The 16,702-nt window shown below is 52.2% G+C and overlaps 1 protein-coding gene across 2 annotated transcripts in view; it reads right to left on the reverse strand.

Moving 5' to 3' along the window:
- The window catches only part of PTK2B (protein tyrosine kinase 2 beta), a 131,341-nt gene that overhangs the window by 7,304 nt on the left and 107,335 nt on the right, over positions 1-16,702 (reverse strand). Inside the window, exons 11-24 of one of the 2 annotated variants that reach the window (XM_007466166.1) lie at positions 16,484-16,601; positions 15,920-15,959; positions 15,444-15,490; positions 14,490-14,540; positions 13,831-13,928; positions 12,992-13,076; positions 12,663-12,763; positions 12,294-12,409; positions 10,554-10,654; positions 10,285-10,374; positions 8,983-9,187; positions 6,030-6,138; positions 4,710-4,775; positions 3,945-4,070 (exon numbers count right to left, since the gene is read on the reverse strand). In XM_007466166.1, coding sequence (XP_007466228.1) covers positions 3,945-4,070; positions 4,710-4,775; positions 6,030-6,138; positions 8,983-9,187; positions 10,285-10,374; positions 10,554-10,654; positions 12,294-12,409; positions 12,663-12,763; positions 12,992-13,076; positions 13,831-13,928; positions 14,490-14,540; positions 15,444-15,490; positions 15,920-15,959; positions 16,484-16,601 — 1,353 coding nt within the window. The remainder of the gene's footprint in view (positions 1-3,944; positions 4,071-4,709; positions 4,776-6,029; positions 6,139-8,982; positions 9,188-10,284; positions 10,375-10,553; positions 10,655-12,293; positions 12,410-12,662; positions 12,764-12,991; positions 13,077-13,830; positions 13,929-14,489; positions 14,541-15,443; positions 15,491-15,919; positions 15,960-16,483; positions 16,602-16,702) is intronic. The other variant, XM_007466167.1, reaches the window with a different exon arrangement.

The raw sequence follows: 16,702 nt of genomic DNA on the forward strand, positions 1-16,702 counted from the left end.
ACCCGCGTCCCCTGCATCGGCAGGCGGACTCTCAACCACTGCGCCACCAGGGAAGCCCTCTCCCTAGCTTTATTAATCTAACCCTGTTTTAACTCATTTGTGGGGCTTTGGATCTATTCATAGTTCTACCTGCTATTTCTTAAACAGAAGGTGTTGCATGTTTTCCTATTAATTATCTTCCCTCAATCTTCCCCAGGGTTCATTTATGTAAATATCTGCTCAGTCCCTTTAAACTGGCTTGCTTTTTTTCTGCTGCACAAGATTACCTGGGTCTCCTGGACATAGGAGTGTTCTTGGCATTCTTTTGATTGCATAAATCCTGGGGCGGCCTTTGCCAGGGGCATGTGACCTTTCCATGACATTCAGGTTGGCAAGCCACTCAGATCCTTTCCTTTGAACTGGCCAGTTTACATACAAGTCACTTACATAAAATGCTAAAAATTATTCTCACTCTACTTTAGCAAGGCATAGTCTCTGCCAAGCCTCTAAAAAAGATTATCCCACCAAAGTCTCCAAAACACACTTGAATATAACACACAGTTTGAAAATAGCTACACTGGTATGTTTCTCCTAGGCTTGTTCAGCTACAATTACTGCTCTCAGTTTCTAACAATACTCCTCATCACAAGTTTGTTTTCTTGCTGAAATATTATCTGTTCGTTACTCTATTCGGTAACTGTTTATTAAGCAGCTACTATGTGGCAGGGATGGAGCTGGGTGCTGGGAGGGCAGTGATGGTTAAATATGCAGTGTCCCTGTTCTCATGGGTCCAAGTAACCAATAGTAGAATGGTGTTTCTCAACCTCAGCACAATTAACATTGGGGCCAGATAATTCACTACCGGGGGTGGGGGGGAAGATTTCCTATACCCTGTAGGATGCTTACAGCAACTCCACCCACTAGACGCCTACAGCACCTCCCCAGTTGTTTAAGAAAAATGTCTCCAGATGTCACCAAATGTCCCCTTGGAGTTGAGAGCTACTGAGTTAGATCTTATTTTAGTACAACAAATTTCAGAACATAAGAGTATTTCATAATCATAGAATTGATAAAAATAAATAAGATTTACTTCACAACAGCTGATGCCCCCAAATGAGGGGATTTTAAGGCTGTAAATATCCTCAGTTAAATGCCAACACCTGCAAACACAATGGCATGTCTACTGTAGGCTAGTGACAAATAGTGACAAATAGAAACTAAGTGTCAAACATTCTGAAGATACAGTTAGGAATCTCCAGGTATAAGAAAAATGTACGGACTGAGGAAGACTAGAGTAAATACCGGTAGAAGGAGTTGCCAGACTCAAGAAAACACTATGTAGTTCTGTAATTGCCAAAAGAAGATTCCTACCGCTCAAATGTCTAGCATGCGCCAGGCCTGATCACCACCTTACCAAATATTTTAACATGCATTGGTAGATGTGTTCCTATGTCTTCCAATTGTCTCATAACACTCAAGGAGCAAATTTTTATTATTATTTTTATTTTTTATTTTTTTTTTTGCGGTACGGAGGCCTCTCATTGCTGTGGCCTTTCCCGTTGCGGAGCACAGGCTCCGGACGCGCAGGCCCAGCGGCCATGGCTCACGGGCCCAGCCGCTCCGCGGCACGTGGGATCCTCCCGCACCGGGGCACGAACCCGTGTCCCCTGCATCGGCAGGCGGACTCCCAACCATTGCGCCACCAGGGAAGCCCTAAATTTTTATTATTATTTTTAGATTGGGCCTCTTCAGGGCTACTTGTCTGAAGTAAACCTCAGGTGTTCTTATCAGGCAATGAATGCTTACATTGCTGGTCATTTTTAAGAGAAATCAGGTCCTTGTGGTGTTTTAAAAAGACTCTGATAAGCTTTGACACCTTTTATAAATTGGCTACCCCCCATCCTGCCAGTCTTATTTCTACCTCCACACGCACCTTCCTTGTTCTAGAAAAACAGCTCCTGCACTCATCCTATGGTTTCCCATCACTCAACCTTGGCTCCAACCGATGCTTCTGCCTCTTTCATCCCCTGCATTCCAGTATTTTCCCCTCCGAATCTTCCCCATCCACTGAGGCCCAGCTGCAGAAAAGAAGCCGGAAAGAGTTGTTTTTCCCTCTGAACTCCCACTGCGCTTTCGCTGTACCTCTCACAGCTTTCTGGTTTGCATTTCAGGCAAGTATGCACCTGCCCTGTTCCTTCTGGCTGATGGTAAGCTCACTGAAGGCAGTTCTCCCTTCAGAACCTACGACAGAGCCCAGCAAAGTGTCCCTTAAAAAAGGTGCTGTTTATTGAATTCTATTATTATTTTAAACCTCAATTGTGAGGTCTTCAAGAGGGAGATTGCTGCCATCCTGACTCTGGTATGGAGTCCCACAGATACTCAGATGAGTCAGGCAATAGAGTTAGTCAGTAGAAAAATTGTTTTTGTGGGAACAGAAATCTCTGATTTTTGTTAAATGCTTTCAGATGCTTTGCAGGGAGCCTATTATACCTTTTCAGCGTTCTGCCTGGAAGAGGCTTTCTCGATGTTTCTGATGTATACCATGAAATGGAGTTTATGTTTTTAACTTTTTTTTTTGCTTATTTTAAGAAATGCTCATTATGTTCTTTTAGGCAGACTTTCCTTGTGGCAAGTACTTCTAAACCCCTGACAGAAAAGGTCTTTTTTTCCTGCCGCACAGTCTGTCTTTACGGAACTGAACAAAGTCCTTACGGTGAGTCAGGGATTAGACAAAGGCAGTGCCATCCCTTAAATGTACAAAATACCTTCTTACTGAAAGGATGCATTTTAAAGCCAATCTCACTAAAACTCAATTAATTATGAATAAAGAGTCAAGGGCAGGAGAGTGGAGGAATTGAACTCTGCCTAAATGATAGTGCATGCTTAAAAATGCAGTTTTATTATCGTTAAGTGTATGCTAAGATATAAATTGGTTAAATTAATGTAAAAGAGAAAAATGAGCTAGGTCAGGGGGATATTGATTCCATTAAGATCTCACTGCCTAGAATTCGAAGTTATCTTAATCATTTCAAAGTTTTAGTAAATTAAGAATAACGGCATAGGATATCTCAACATACTTTCCCACATTTTGTAAATGTATTATAATAGAAATGTAGTTTCCCCTCAATTTTCAGAGTCTTATATGGTGAGCCTGAAATATCATGCATGGTAATGGAGTTAGAGCTAAAATAATAAGGGTTTTAGTCTGTTATGTCACATATCAAGACTCCTTTTAGTAAAATATATCAAGTGTTCATGGCAACTGGCCACAGGGACCATTTGCTCTGAAGGGGAAGATGGGTGAGGACAAGTTACAAGTGGACAGAGGCAGAGGTGCTTTTTTTTGTTTGTTTGTTTTAACAAGACAATTAGAAGCTAGTCCACAAAATACTCAGGGCCTCATTGGCAGCTGAAAATAAAGAGGTGACTGGGGAGGGTGTGGCTTAGCCCCACACTAGCCCCCAGGCTCCTTCTCGTACAGCAGCAACTTTTACAAAAAAAAAAAAAAAAAGCAGCAGGAGTGGCAGCCACAAGGAAGCCTTTCCTTTGACTGAGGAGAGATTGAGCAACCACAATCAGACAGGAAGGGCAGAGCGGGGGGCAGAACCTCCAGGATCTTTTACTTTTCTGGCACCATCAGGCTTGATTGCCCTCCTCCCATGAGCTTTCACACTATCGCCAGGGCTGAAGGAGGCGGGGCAGATTTTACATCCTTCGCCACAGTACCAGAGTAGGGATGGAGCAGGTCTGGGTCCAGCTGGTGTCCTCAAGAGCAGCACCTGGCTTGGCCCCTTAACTCTGATGTGCTTGCAGAGGAGAGGGAGTCACAGAGCACCTCAGTGGCCTGACTGGTACATGGAGGGCACCTCCTGAGCCCGAGGATGTGGGGTTCCCGGTATCCCAGGTACCTCCCTCTAGCAGTCTCTTCGGTTCTGGCTGGGACCCAGCATGCAGAGCCCTCTTACCCGCATGCTGTGGCGCTTGAAGACATTGTGCCGGTGGAGAGGTGGGGTGTGCAGAGAGTTTACGGGAGATGGATACTCCATAGGGCTGGTGAGCGTGGGTGAGCTGGCACACAGACCCTCAGGGACCTATTCAGGAGAAGCAAAGAAGCAACAGGCACAGGGACAAGGCAAGAAGGTGGACAATTAGCTGCTACAAACACGAGCACAAAGAAACGATACAAGAGCTCCATGGGAGAAACAGGACTCGCTCTCCAGGAGCTAATAAAGAACAAGGTGTGGGCATTTCATTGGCCCCGTTTGGGAGACACGGCGGAGCGACATACATGGCTCTTGGCTAGAAGTCAGCACAGACACGGTGGTCTCTCTTCCATCCAACAGCCCTCCCCGTGACGTGGTGCATACCATGGGTCCATGTGTGTTACTGACCTACTGAGTACGTCTCCTCCTTCAGGACTCTTCAGAAAGGAGTTATATTCCATCATCATGTTACAAATTTGACAGATATGATTAACCCACAGGTATGTGTATATATAATACACACCTTAAAAAAAAAACCCACTATTTTAAACATCGCAAAAGGGTATGTTTAAACATCATAAAGGGTATGTTAATTCTTTTCTGGGTACCCAAGAAGAGCCAATGCAGGCCGTCTCCATTGCCCGAAGAGGTGACTACTGCTCCCCTAAGGCACGAGGATGGAATTTCAGAAAGGACCGAGATGAGGAATGGCCCTGAACTGCCCCAGCCCTCTGGTTACATGTTTACCTGGAATTGCAGCTTGGGTGCCAGAAGGTTGGTTTGTGGAGGGGGTCTGTACTTGGGCCGGCTGGGCTGGAGAGAGAGCACAGAAATGAGTCAGTCCCCGTCTCTCTCCTTGAGGGAGCACAGCTCACCAAGGGGAATATCAGGTAGGAAACAGGTTGGGCTCGTTCAGGATGAAGACGATGAGGAGCAAAGTTATCATTTAAAATCATATGCGTCCACTAACTGCGCATCTGGTACTACTGAGTGATGGGAAGGTACAAAGAGGCCAGCCTCTCTGCCCTGCTGGGGGCTACCGCTAATTGGAGGGGTTACTGATCTCTGTGTGTAGCCTCCACGGAGGTGGGAGTGCCTGCCAAATTAGCACTCAAGAGCCACAGACATCTAGAGGTAGGTCACGGAAGGCTCAGGCACCCACAGCAGCTTCACGGAGGGGATGAAAACTGAGCTGGGCCTGGCTGAGGGAAGGTGCAGGGCACAGCAGGCAAGGGGGACAGCGAAAAAGGCCCTGCATCCATAGGGATTTGTTATGGGCTGAGTGTCGCCCCTCCACCCCCCCAATCCCGACTCATATGTTGAAGTCCTAACTCCCAGTGTGAAGGTATTTGGAGGTGGGGCCTTTGGGAGGTAATCAGGGTCAGATGACGTAAAAGGGTAGGGCCCCTATGATGGGGTTAGTGTCCTAACAATAACAACAACAACAATAATGATAATAATAGACACCAGAGCTCGCTCTCCTCACTGTGTGAGGACCTGCGAGAAGGTGGCCATCTGCCAGCCAGGAAGAGAGTCCTCACCAGACGGGAATCTGCCAGCACCTTGGTCTTGGACCTCCCAGCCTCCACGCTGTCTGTTTTTTAAGCCACCCAGTCTGTGGTGCTTTGTATGGCACCCCGAGCTGACTACTACAGGCATGGTCCCTCGCAACCCACCCACCTAATAGCAGGGCAGCGGGGCACTGGCTCCTGTGCCCAGAGATGCCATGGACATTGGAGGCTGGACCTCAGGGGCCCAAGGATGCTCCCCATCATGTACCCTCAAGGGTAAAAACACGAAAAGGAAAAGTGCTTCAGTCTCTCAAGGGAAACATTTCCGGGGGTGATCCCCGGCTGCAGCCGTCCCACCAGGTGCCTGCTCTCTTGCTATCTCGGATTCCACCTGCCGATGTGCGGATGGATGGTTGGGTCGAAGGGCTGAGAGGACCATAGGGTGCCATCCTACCTACGCTGTGAGGGGAGTTACGCAGCGAGGCCTGGGAGGGGCCGCACAGGGGCCCGGCTCTGCTGTGATTCGCGGGGCCAGTGAGGCCAGGGCTTGGCTCACCTTGGGTGGGGGCTCCTGGAAGGCCGTGGGCTCCAAGACTTTGGGAGGTCGGTAGCGAGCGTTCCTCTCCTGCTCTATGGCGACGTCCTTCTCTGTCTGATAAATGTCACTGCCGGGGAGTCAGGTCAGATAAGGAGAGAGAAACAGGGTCAAAAATGCTACTGGGGGCTCTTCTCTGTGCTCCACCGCAGTCCAGACCCCATTCCCATGTCCTCTGCAGAATGCACTGGGGAGACCCCTCAGAGACAAGCTGCAGTACGGATGCTGCAGCCCCCCTCACCGAGGCTGGGAGGATCACGGAATGGACCCAGGGTGGGGAAAAGTCCTCGGAGAACGAGTCCTAGCCCAACCGAACAGTGCGAGTGTGTCTCCTGACCATGTCCCCATGCCTCTTGCCCTCCTGTCCCTCCTATTGGCGCTGGTCACCTGTATAGATTTCTGAAGTCCCAGACAACCTCATGACAGAGGCCCGTGCTCTACATCTCCTGTTTTTTCACTAAACCTCCCACCCATGCATTCCTGGTGTGTGCTAATGAGAAAGGGTTGCGGATTCCCTCCCAGATTAGCTAAGTGCATGCTTCTTGCCTTTTTAACCCAATCTGGTGGTTCCCAACCTGGGAATCACAGGCCTCAGAGGACTCAAATAATTACAGGGGGTCCGTGAATCCACATGTTCACACGCGTACCAAGCACTGTCTGTAGACGAGGATTATGTGCTGTTGAAATAAATGTCTAAGCCCAGGATGGAGCCGCTACTGCCCAGGGGGTCACACCAGCAAGCCAAAATGAAGATAACTTTCGTGTCCCTCTAAATGCTCTGCTTGACCGGAAACAAAGTACCATCCAGTTGGCCAACCCCAATGCCAAACCAGCTCTGGGCTTTATACGTACTTCCTGTTCTCTATTCATTCTCTATTTTTCTCTTCCTTGTTCCTTATTCTTTACCTTATAGAAGTGTCCTGACTTCCACCCCATTTTGCACTCTGGCCCTTGGGCACGGAGACTGCCACTTCATGGAGTGTTAAATAAAGTTTGTCTGTATCACTTAAATTGTCTTCTTTAATAATTTTTAACAGTACTACTAAATATATAATATTTGGCATTGTGTTTTCAGATGTATATGCATTATATTGTGTGCAATAAAAAATTCATTATACAGCTTACTGCATTCTGTCAATCAGTGGATTCTAAAAGTGTATGTTACATGGAAGAGTTCTCAAAATTCAACATTAAGAGGGTTCTTCCTACCCCCAAAGACTGGAAGCCCTCATGAAATCCTTTCTTAGCTCCAGTGGAGGACCACCAGGCTGGGGCCTGAGGGAGGTATCCTGGGGTCATCAGGGTCATCTGAGAGGCCTCCGGAATGAATGAAGACCCCGTGACCCCAGAGCTTCTGACCCCCTCAAGTTACGTCTTTCGAACACTTTTCTCCCGGAACCCTTTGGCTTCTCAAATCTCCCTTATAAGGGACCAACAGATGAGTCTAGAATTAATCAGGAGCGTCAATGAAGAGAGAGTCAGGAACAGAGAGGCCTTCTAAGCTGGAGGTCTTGCAGACTGTGTTGGAGCCCTGCCCGCAAACAAATGCAGCATGTTTCCCATTGCCTGGACCTGGGGTTCCCAGCCTCCCCCTGGGGCTCCTCCCCACACGGCAGTTTCTGGGGGCTATTTTCTTTCTCCGAAAAAAATGCCCACATGTTGACAACAGTGTTTAAAGTTGCAGTATTTAACATTAATTAAACACTAGGTTCCCTAACGTAGGAGCCAGCAAACTAGGCCCACAAGGCCAAATACGGTCCCCTACCTATTTTTGTGTAGCTTTAAACTAAGTATGGTTTTCACGTGTTTGAATGATTCAAAAAAATTAAAAGAAAAATATTTTAGGACATGTCAAAATTACATGAAATTCCAATTTCAGTGTCCACAAGTAACGTGTCACTGAAACCCAGCTACACTCACTCATTTTATGTATCGTCTTCGGCTGCTTCTGAGCTACGGCAGAGTTGAGTAGTTTCAACAGAGACTGTATAGCTTGCAAAACCACAAATATTTACTGTCTGACCTTTTGTAGAAAAAGTTTGCTGACCCTTGCCCTAAAGGATGACAAAAGAAGTCAGACCACCCAAGGGGGCACTGGTGGCAGGCGGGCCACCAAGGAAACAGGATTACCCTCTAAAAGGCTCTCCAACAGCAACCTTCACCAAGGACCTCCCAGCACCCGGGGGTAATGGCTCTTGGGCGCCTGAGAAGGATCAGACCCTCAGGCCACCACTGCTTCATTTAGAAGGGACAGGGGATGCCTTGTCACTGTCTTCACAGCCAAAAATGACTCCTTTCCCTGTTGTCTTGGGGGAACAATCAGAGGCTGAGGAAAGGCACAGGGGTGCTGCCAGGGAAGCAGGTCCCACGCCCAGGCTGGGCGCCTGTACGATGCACCCCAAACCTCAGCAAAGAGCACAGGCACTGCAGTGAAAGTCTGGTGCAGCCTTTGAATTCAAACCTAAAATATATTTTCTGGGCACATACTAGGAGCAACGCCCTGTGCTCGCGGTTAAGAGATGCAGAGATGGTGCGGCTGACCTCACTCTGCGTCTCTGAGTTCCTATCTGACAGTGAACTCGGCTTCAGCCTCCTGCCTTTGACACAGCACTGAGCCTCTGTAAGGCCTCCTCCACTGGGAGGATGGGCTAACTCCACTTGGACACACGGTGCTGTGCTGGCCAGGGGTGGGATGAGGGGGGGGTGGGTCCCGGGGCAAGTCCCAGCCCCACCTGCCATGCCTTGGGCACTGAGTCACCAGCTGAGCCTGAATTCCCTCCTCCCTCGGAGGGGACCAGGACGCCGGCTGCATCTTGTTTAAGGAAGGATGTTGTAAACCTGTAAGCGCTATTGAAGAGGAGACCTGCTCTTCAGGGGCCCTGGGCCTGCAGCCCCCTCCGGCCTCCTTGCTCACCTGAGGCTGCACACGAGCTCAGTGAAGCGGGGCCGCTCACTGGGGTCGTAGTCCCAGCAGCGGGTCATGAGGGTGTAGAGAACAGGTGGGCAGAGGTCAGGCTTGGGCAGCCGGTCCCCCTTCTCGAGCACCCCGATGACATCCTTGTTCTCCAGCCAGAAGAAGGGCTGCTTCCCAAAGCTCAGGATTTCCCACATGCACACGGCTGAGGGTGGGAGCAGACGTCTCAGGGCCCCTGCTGAGGGGACTCTTGCCTAGAGAGGCAGCCCACCCTCCCCAGCAACAACCGGGCAGTCCGCACTCAGCACCTGCCAGGGACCGCCCTGCCTCCCCTCGTTCCCCCTATAGCATCCCTGGAATCTTGATCACTATGGCGGTCCACCAAGGGACCAATCACCTGCATCCATAAATGAACTAATCCCCCCACCCACCGGCCCCCTCCATACGGAGCTGTTAGGGTCTGTGGGATGTGGAGGGGACCATCAAAGGCACGTCATTGGGACCACTGGTGCCTTCTCTTAGGAGTGGGTGGAACCTCCAACAGAAAGCTGGTATATATGTCAGTTGGGATGTATATACACTACTATGTATAAAATAGATAACTAATGAAAACCTACTGTATAGCACAGGGAACGCTACTCGGGGCTCTGTGGTGACCTAAATGGGAAGGGAAACTAAAAAAGAGTGGATATATGTAGATGTATAACTGATTCACTTTGCTGTACAGCAGCAACTAACACAACATTGTAAAGCAATTAGACTCCAGTAGAAATTAATTTAAAAAAAAAAAAGAAAGAAAGCTGGTGTTCAAAGCCTAGCACCAATGCTTGCTGCCTATGTGATCACGGGCAAGCCCCTGACTCGCCTGAGCCTCAGTTTCCTCGTCTGGAAAATGGGCTGGTTTTGGGGGCCTGAGAGGGAGAATCTACACAGTTGTGTGCTCTGTAAGCGGCTGTCCATCTGTCACCTGATTTTGCTTTCACCTCACCCTGCACCTCCTTCTCGGAGAAAACCTCAGCTTTGCCTTTGAGGATCCCCTCCAGGGTGGCCCACCTTAGTCCCGGGGCTGGTTGGTGGAGCACATGCTCATCTCAAGAGCCTTTTCTTGGAAGATGAACCCAGGCTGGCCCTTAGCCCAGGTCACCCCCCACCCACCACTGGCCTCCCCACTTCTGGGACTTCTCAGTGGCTGCAGCGAAACAGAACCTGGGGGTCCAGACCCCTGCTTCCTGTGCCCCCTCTTAACCTGGTCACAGAGGTGAGAATCGAACTTTTCCACGCCCTCCAGAAAAGTCCACTCACCAAACATCCAGACGTCACTGGCCGTCGTGAAGCGCCGGAAGTTAATGGACTCGGGGGACATCCATTTGATAGGGAGACGCGTCACAGAAGCTTTGGGTGGACAGAGGGTGTACAGTAGTTATTAGAGAAGGAGATCCAGATTTATGCAGAAATGCAGCCTAGTCTCCAGAGACAGTTGGCCTGGGCTTGCCTAACAGTCACCTTTTGGGGGGATTTTGGCTTCAGCGACCCCTCGAGGGGAGAAAGCCGTAACACCACCTGCACCTCACCTTTGTAATACTCCTCATCCTCAATGTACCGGGAAAGGCCAAAGTCCCCCAGCTTCACACACTCAGGGGAGGCCACCAGGATGTTCCGGACAGCGATGTCCCTGCAGGGAAGAGGCAAAGACACAGGTGAGCCAGCTGAGAATGCTTCACGGGGACAGACAGACAGACAGATGGACAGAGAAGCAAAGGAGAAGAGAGCTTCAGGGCCCCGGCGTCCGGAGCAGAATCGGGCAGCTTCTGTCGGCCGGTCCTTCCTGGACCCACGAGCCGTCTGGCTGGAGCCCAGCTCAGGCGGGAGCCTCTGCTGGCCCACCGTCCCTGCCACACACATGCCTGCCGTCTCCCTCCATCTCGTTGCTGAGTCCTGTCCCCATCACCGCTTCTCCCGCGTCTCCACCTCCAAGCCTGCCTCGGTTCCCCAGACTTGCTCCAGCCACCGCCCTGTAGCCTGCATTGTCCCCTCTGCCGGGGATGCCGTCACCCCGCTGGCGCTTCAGGGAAGAGGCCGCTCTCCTGGTCACAATTACCAACCTCTTCTCGTTCTGTGATTCCAGCAGCCGCTCACAGCTCACTTCCAGGGAGCCCTGGGCTAGCCAGGACCCTCCAAAGACTACACACACCTGAGCCATGACACAGAGACCCTCAGGACTCCGGTACAGAGGAGGAGACCGGGGCAGAGAGCTGGTGGAACGTGCTCAGCAGCCGGCCGGTTGGGAAAAGCATCAGCCCAGAGCTGAGCTCTCACCACCCCCAGGAGCCCTCGCTGACTCAGTTACCTCATGCTCCCGGCATCACTTCTAGCCCCAAACTGGCTCGTCTCTTGCTTCTCCCGGGCAGGCTCCACACCCTATCGTTTTTCTTTATTATTGAAAAGATGACTTCAAAGCATGACGACCTCACACAAAGCTGCAAATCTGGTACCCCACCACCTTTGCCCCATGACTATTCACCCTAGAAGATGCTAGAACGTGAGCTTCACAAGGAAAGGGATTCTTGTCTGTTTTGATTATTACTTCATCCCGGAGCCTAGGACCCACGGTAGGAGTTCGATAATATTAGTTGCATGAGTGAGTGAATGAATGAATGAATGTTCATATCCCCCGACATAGCTTTGTGTAGTGTCACCCATATGGCCACATATCTGAGGTCGACGGGGTTGGATTGAAGAATTCACCCGCTCACCCCAGGGCTCTGAGAGCACCCCGTCTGTCTCCTCCAGGGGATCATGTTCCCCATGGTGGGGGCCCCCTTTCAGGGAATGGGGACAAAGCCGGGTGGAGAAGGGGCCAGCTCCACAGCCAGATGGAGGATTGGTCTTGGCAGCCTGGAGGTGCCGGGGACCAGGGCAGTGCCAGCCACGTGGGCTGGCAGGGCCCAGACCCCAAGATCATACCAGTGCTGCCAGGACCCAGTCTCTCCTGCCTGGCCAGGTGCCACCAAATGGAACTGCTGGAGGACAGCAAGTGAGGAGCAAGCAGGGAAGTGACTTCCTGGACCCCCAGGGAGGCGGCCTAGACAGCACTGAGTTACAGGCAGACACCTCGGACTTCAGATCTCCTCTTAATAGCAATCCTGGGAGGAACATACTGCTGTTCTACTCTTCAGAGGAGATGGGCTCAGAGAAGGTGATCACATTGTCACACAGGCAGGACCAAAGCCAGGCCTTCACCCCTGTTCTGTGCGGCTACAAAGCCCTGCTTGACCCCAACCTCTCCAGGTTCCCCACCCCCCCAGCCCCACCTGTGGACACAGCTGATGCTCTCCAGGTAGGCCATGGCCTTGCAGATCTGCAGCGAGTACAGGACAAGAGTGAGCACCTTCAGGCAGTTCTTGTTTCGCTCCAGGTAGTGGCCCAGCTGCGGGGAGGGGAAGGTGCCCTGAGGACCCTGCCCGGCCGGGGCATGGAGCTGGGGGGAGGGGAGGGCACACCCAGGTGGCAGGACTGTCTGGCAACTTCCTCTGCAAACGGCCTCTGGCTCTTTCAGCTGGGAGCTAAGGGCCCCCTGGCTCCCCTGGCTCTGAGCGCATCCCCCGCCCCCAGACGCCCTGCTCCACTGCAGCCCAGCTGTCACTCACTGCAAGGGTCCTCCTCGGGCCCCTCCAGCTCACCTCCCCGTAGGGGTACAGTTCCATGATGATCCAGGTGGGCTCCTCTTCAATTATGCCGATCAGCTTCACGATGTGCGGGTGATCCAGGTTCCTCATGATCACTGAAAGTGGCGGCGAGAGAGACGGGCCCGAGCCCTTCTAAGGTCCAAGGTGAGAATCTGGCTTGGCTGGTCCAACCTGGAGACAGCGGCGCAACCCTCCTCCCCTGTGGGCGCCAGGGCCGTCCAAGGCCTCCCGGCCCTCGCTCCGGGCCCTCCCTGTCTCCGGGTCTGCATAGTCTCGGGGCCTTTTCCAGCTCCTGGTCTGGGGGCCTCCTCGGGGGCACCTACCTGCCTCACTCACGAACTTCTCCTTGCTGTCCAGAGTGCAGTCTTTCTTGCAGGTCTTTACAGCCACGTTGATTTTCTCCCCTTTCTGCAACGAGAGTGTGTCCAGGGCCCCTCAGTCCTGCCCAGCACTTCCCTCCCCGGCGTTCCCACGGTCTTCCCACAGGGAAACAGGTGATGTCTGGGCGCCTGGGTCTCCACAAAGCCTGCTCTTCCTCTGTCTCTTCCCCTCCTCCCCTCCCCACCGGCTTCTTCCTGATCAGGACTGGAAGAACTTTCGAGATCAGATCCCCCCGAGCCCTGGGCTGTCCAGACGAAGACATGGAGCCTGAGGGGCCACGTGATCTGCCCAAAGTCAGCGGGCTTGTTTGGGGCACGTGCAAGGTCATTGTCAGACATGGCGTCCTGGTCTCTTTCTCTTTATCATTGGTTTTGACATTTTTGCTGCCCCTTTCCTCTGCTCTGGCTTTTCCCCCAGGCCTGGCAGAAGCACAACCACAAAGGCAAACCTTGTCCCGCCTCCTCGGCGGCCTCAGATCCCACCCTTCCTTTTCTCACAACCGCATCACGTGGCGCCTCCCCGTCGTGCTCTCCCGCCAAGAGTCAGTCACCCCCCCCACCCCCGGCAGGTGCTGCCTCTCTTTGGATCCCTGCTATTGCTGCCTTTCTTGGAAATGACTCTTGTTTTCATCACTCCCTGTGTATTTCATAAATACTGCAAAGACCAAGTTGGGGAAGATCCACACACCACGGCAGCCACCTCCAACTCTAGAGTATTCGAGCTCCTTTCTCATTCTACAGAAAAGCAGAGGAGGAGTGTCAGGGAAGAGGCTGGAACTCACGTGACTCGTGTAGACACCTTCGTAGACCTCCCCAAAAAAGCCTTCACCAAGAATACGATTCAGGACTACATCTTCCCGGGCAATGCCGTACTGTGGGCCTGTACAGGTGGAGAAAGCAAGACAGTCCCGGAGTGCAGAAACCAGCTGGCACCCCTAGGAACCCGAGTATCTGCATTCCCGGGAACCTGCACACCTGCATCCCTGGGCATCTGAGCATCTGCAGGCTCTAACACCAGGCTCCGCCCCCTCCTGCCCAGGCGTTGCCAGACCTGCCCCCACCCCCCTCCAGCCAACCCCTCAGTCAGGATCCAGGGGCTGGGCTGGGCTGGGAAAGGGGATCTAGAAGGTTTCATTTTCTCAGGCAGGGGAAGAGTTGTCCCCTCTGAAGGCTGGGTTCCATATCCACAGGCTTAGGTTCCTTCCGCCCCCCTCCCCAGCGCACACAAAAGTTCGATGGTGTGGGGATGTAAACAATGATCCCCGCTTTCAAAATCAAAGATGCCTCACTCAGCTTTGTCCTTGTCTGAGGCACACGTGGGAGAGGACAAAGGAAGGAAAGAAAGTCCCCCTTTGGTGTCACATGTGTCCCCAAATGTCACTTCCCAGGGCCCTGGCTGTGGCTGACGTGCAGGGGTGGGCTGGTGCGGTCAGGGATCTACCTCCTGGTCTTCGCAGGGTCTCGTCGGGAATCTCTGTATAGATGTCTGATTCTGGAATGACAGAAGGAGGACACCCCACGGGCAAGATGCTTCAGGGGGCACCACCAGGAACCAGGTGTGGGGCTCCCCCGTGCAGGCCAGTGGAACCAAGCTGACATCACTGGGAGGGGTGTGGGGAGGAGCCAGACAAGAACTGGGCTCCTGTCCGGCATTTCACAGTGGCCACAGGGCCCAGGGACCTCGGCCTGAGTCTTTGCTCACTGCTGCTCGCGGCTGTTATTTTGGGGCAAGTTGGTTTGTCTCCTTTAATCTGTTTCCTTTTCTGTGAAATGAATGTTTCTGGGGAATGCAAAGATTAAATAAAATAATACCTATTATGTATTTAATGCTGTCATGAACTGAATGTTGTGTCCCCCCCTCCAAATGCTTATGTTGAAGCTCTGATCCCGTTTGATGGTATTTGGAGTTGGGGCTTTTGGGGGGTGATTAGGTTTAGATGAGGTCATGAGGGTGAAGACCCCATGATGGCATTAGTGTCCTTAGAAGAAGAGGAAGAGAGACCAGATCTCTCCATCTCTCCACCATGTGAGGACACACAGAAGGCGGCTGTCTGCAAGCCAGGAAGAGAGCCCTCACCAGGACCCAGCCATGCTGGCACCTTGACCTTAGACTTCCAGCCTCCAGAGCTGTGAGAAATCAGTTCTCTGTTGTTTAAGCCCCTGGGCCTGTGGTTTTTGTTATGGAGACTGAGCTGACCAAGACAAACAAGGTGCCCCGTACTAGCTGCCCAACATAGGTTAACTGTTATGATTAATGACATTTTAAGCAGTCATTGAGCAGTCATGGGGGAAGTTCATTTTTCTGCAACTTTGAGGGAGTACTTGATGATGTCACAACAGCAGGCAGAAGAGAGGCTCTGGGCACAGGCAGAGGATGGCAGATGGGCGGGCTTACCTATGCTGCAGCTTTCTGAGATGTGGGATCGCCGAGCCTCCAGGTTTCTATAGGGGGAGATGGGAGGGCAGGAGCCAAGTGAGCTCAGAGCCTGGCAATGCTCCCCCAGGGCAGCCTCAGTCCCCTCTCTCCCACCCACCCTGCCTGGAGAAGCAGCCTGTCCTTATGGCAGTAACCTGGGAGCACGGCCCAGGCAGCCAGGGGGCAGGAGGGAGGGAACAACAACAATACCACCCCCTCCCCCCACTAAAGATGATGCCAGGTGGCATTAGGACACAGGGATATCCCTACATGAATTTTCTGGGAGAAATTTACTGGTGAAAAATCACCACTTGTGAAATGCTGGGATTCCAGCATTTTCTCCTGGGGCCCAGAAACCAGAAACCATGGCGGGGAGGCTCCCTGTTTGTTCTGCCTTTCCTGGGAAGACACAGGCTGAGTGCGGGGCCAGTTCCCCACCTTCCGGGTGTACTCACAGTGTGGGGATCTGAGGCAGGCTGTCCCGCTTCTCACCATCTGGGGAGAGGGGAGAAGGGGGAGCTGGAGTCAGGGACACAGAGTCCTGGGTGCACTGCTCCTAGGGGCCAACACAAGGGACACCCCTCCCGCCTTTCTGTGGCCCCTGAAAGCCGGAGTGGAAGCTGGGTAGGCGTCTGGCCTGAATTGGAATCTTTTTAGTAGAAGAAACTCTCAGGCTTCCTCTGCCACTGCCAAGTGTTCCAGCCTGACCTCTGCTTTCTGACTCCATCCCCAAAGAGGAGGGACCAGCCATGTTCCAGCAATAGTTTTGATCTTCCCAGGGCTACAGAGCCTCTCCTCTAGAAGCCAGTCCCCATGCTGCCCTTGGCCAGAGGGGCCAGGGCTGTAGCCAAGGACCCAGGATGGGACCATGGGGAGGAACCAACAGGGCTGGGTGAGCCCCAACCCCACACCTCCAAAGCCTCTTCATTCACGTATCAGTCAATGGTTTAGCTTCTCCCGCTCTGCCTCTGGGCGGCCATCTGCCCGTTGGTCCAATTTACCTTCAAGTGGAAACACACCTTTCTTGGGTCGAATGATGAGAGAGCCTTTGTGCTCCCCCTGCAGCCGGCAGTAACCGTCTACGAGGTCAGCCATGTTCTCGGCCTCTGCCAGAGAGGAGGTTTTGATGGACAAGGACTGCAGGGAAGAGACCAGCCAAGGATGAGACCCCAGAACCTTGGCTAGAGTCTACCCCAAGGGGCTGGAGAAGAAACTGCAGGACTCTGTTGCCCACCCCC

This window comes from Lipotes vexillifer, unplaced genomic scaffold (assembly GCF_000442215.2).
Source record: "Lipotes vexillifer unplaced genomic scaffold, Lipotes_vexillifer_v1.1 scaffold308, whole genome shotgun sequence".
Classification (NCBI taxonomy): Eukaryota; Metazoa; Chordata; class Mammalia; order Artiodactyla; family Lipotidae; genus Lipotes; species Lipotes vexillifer.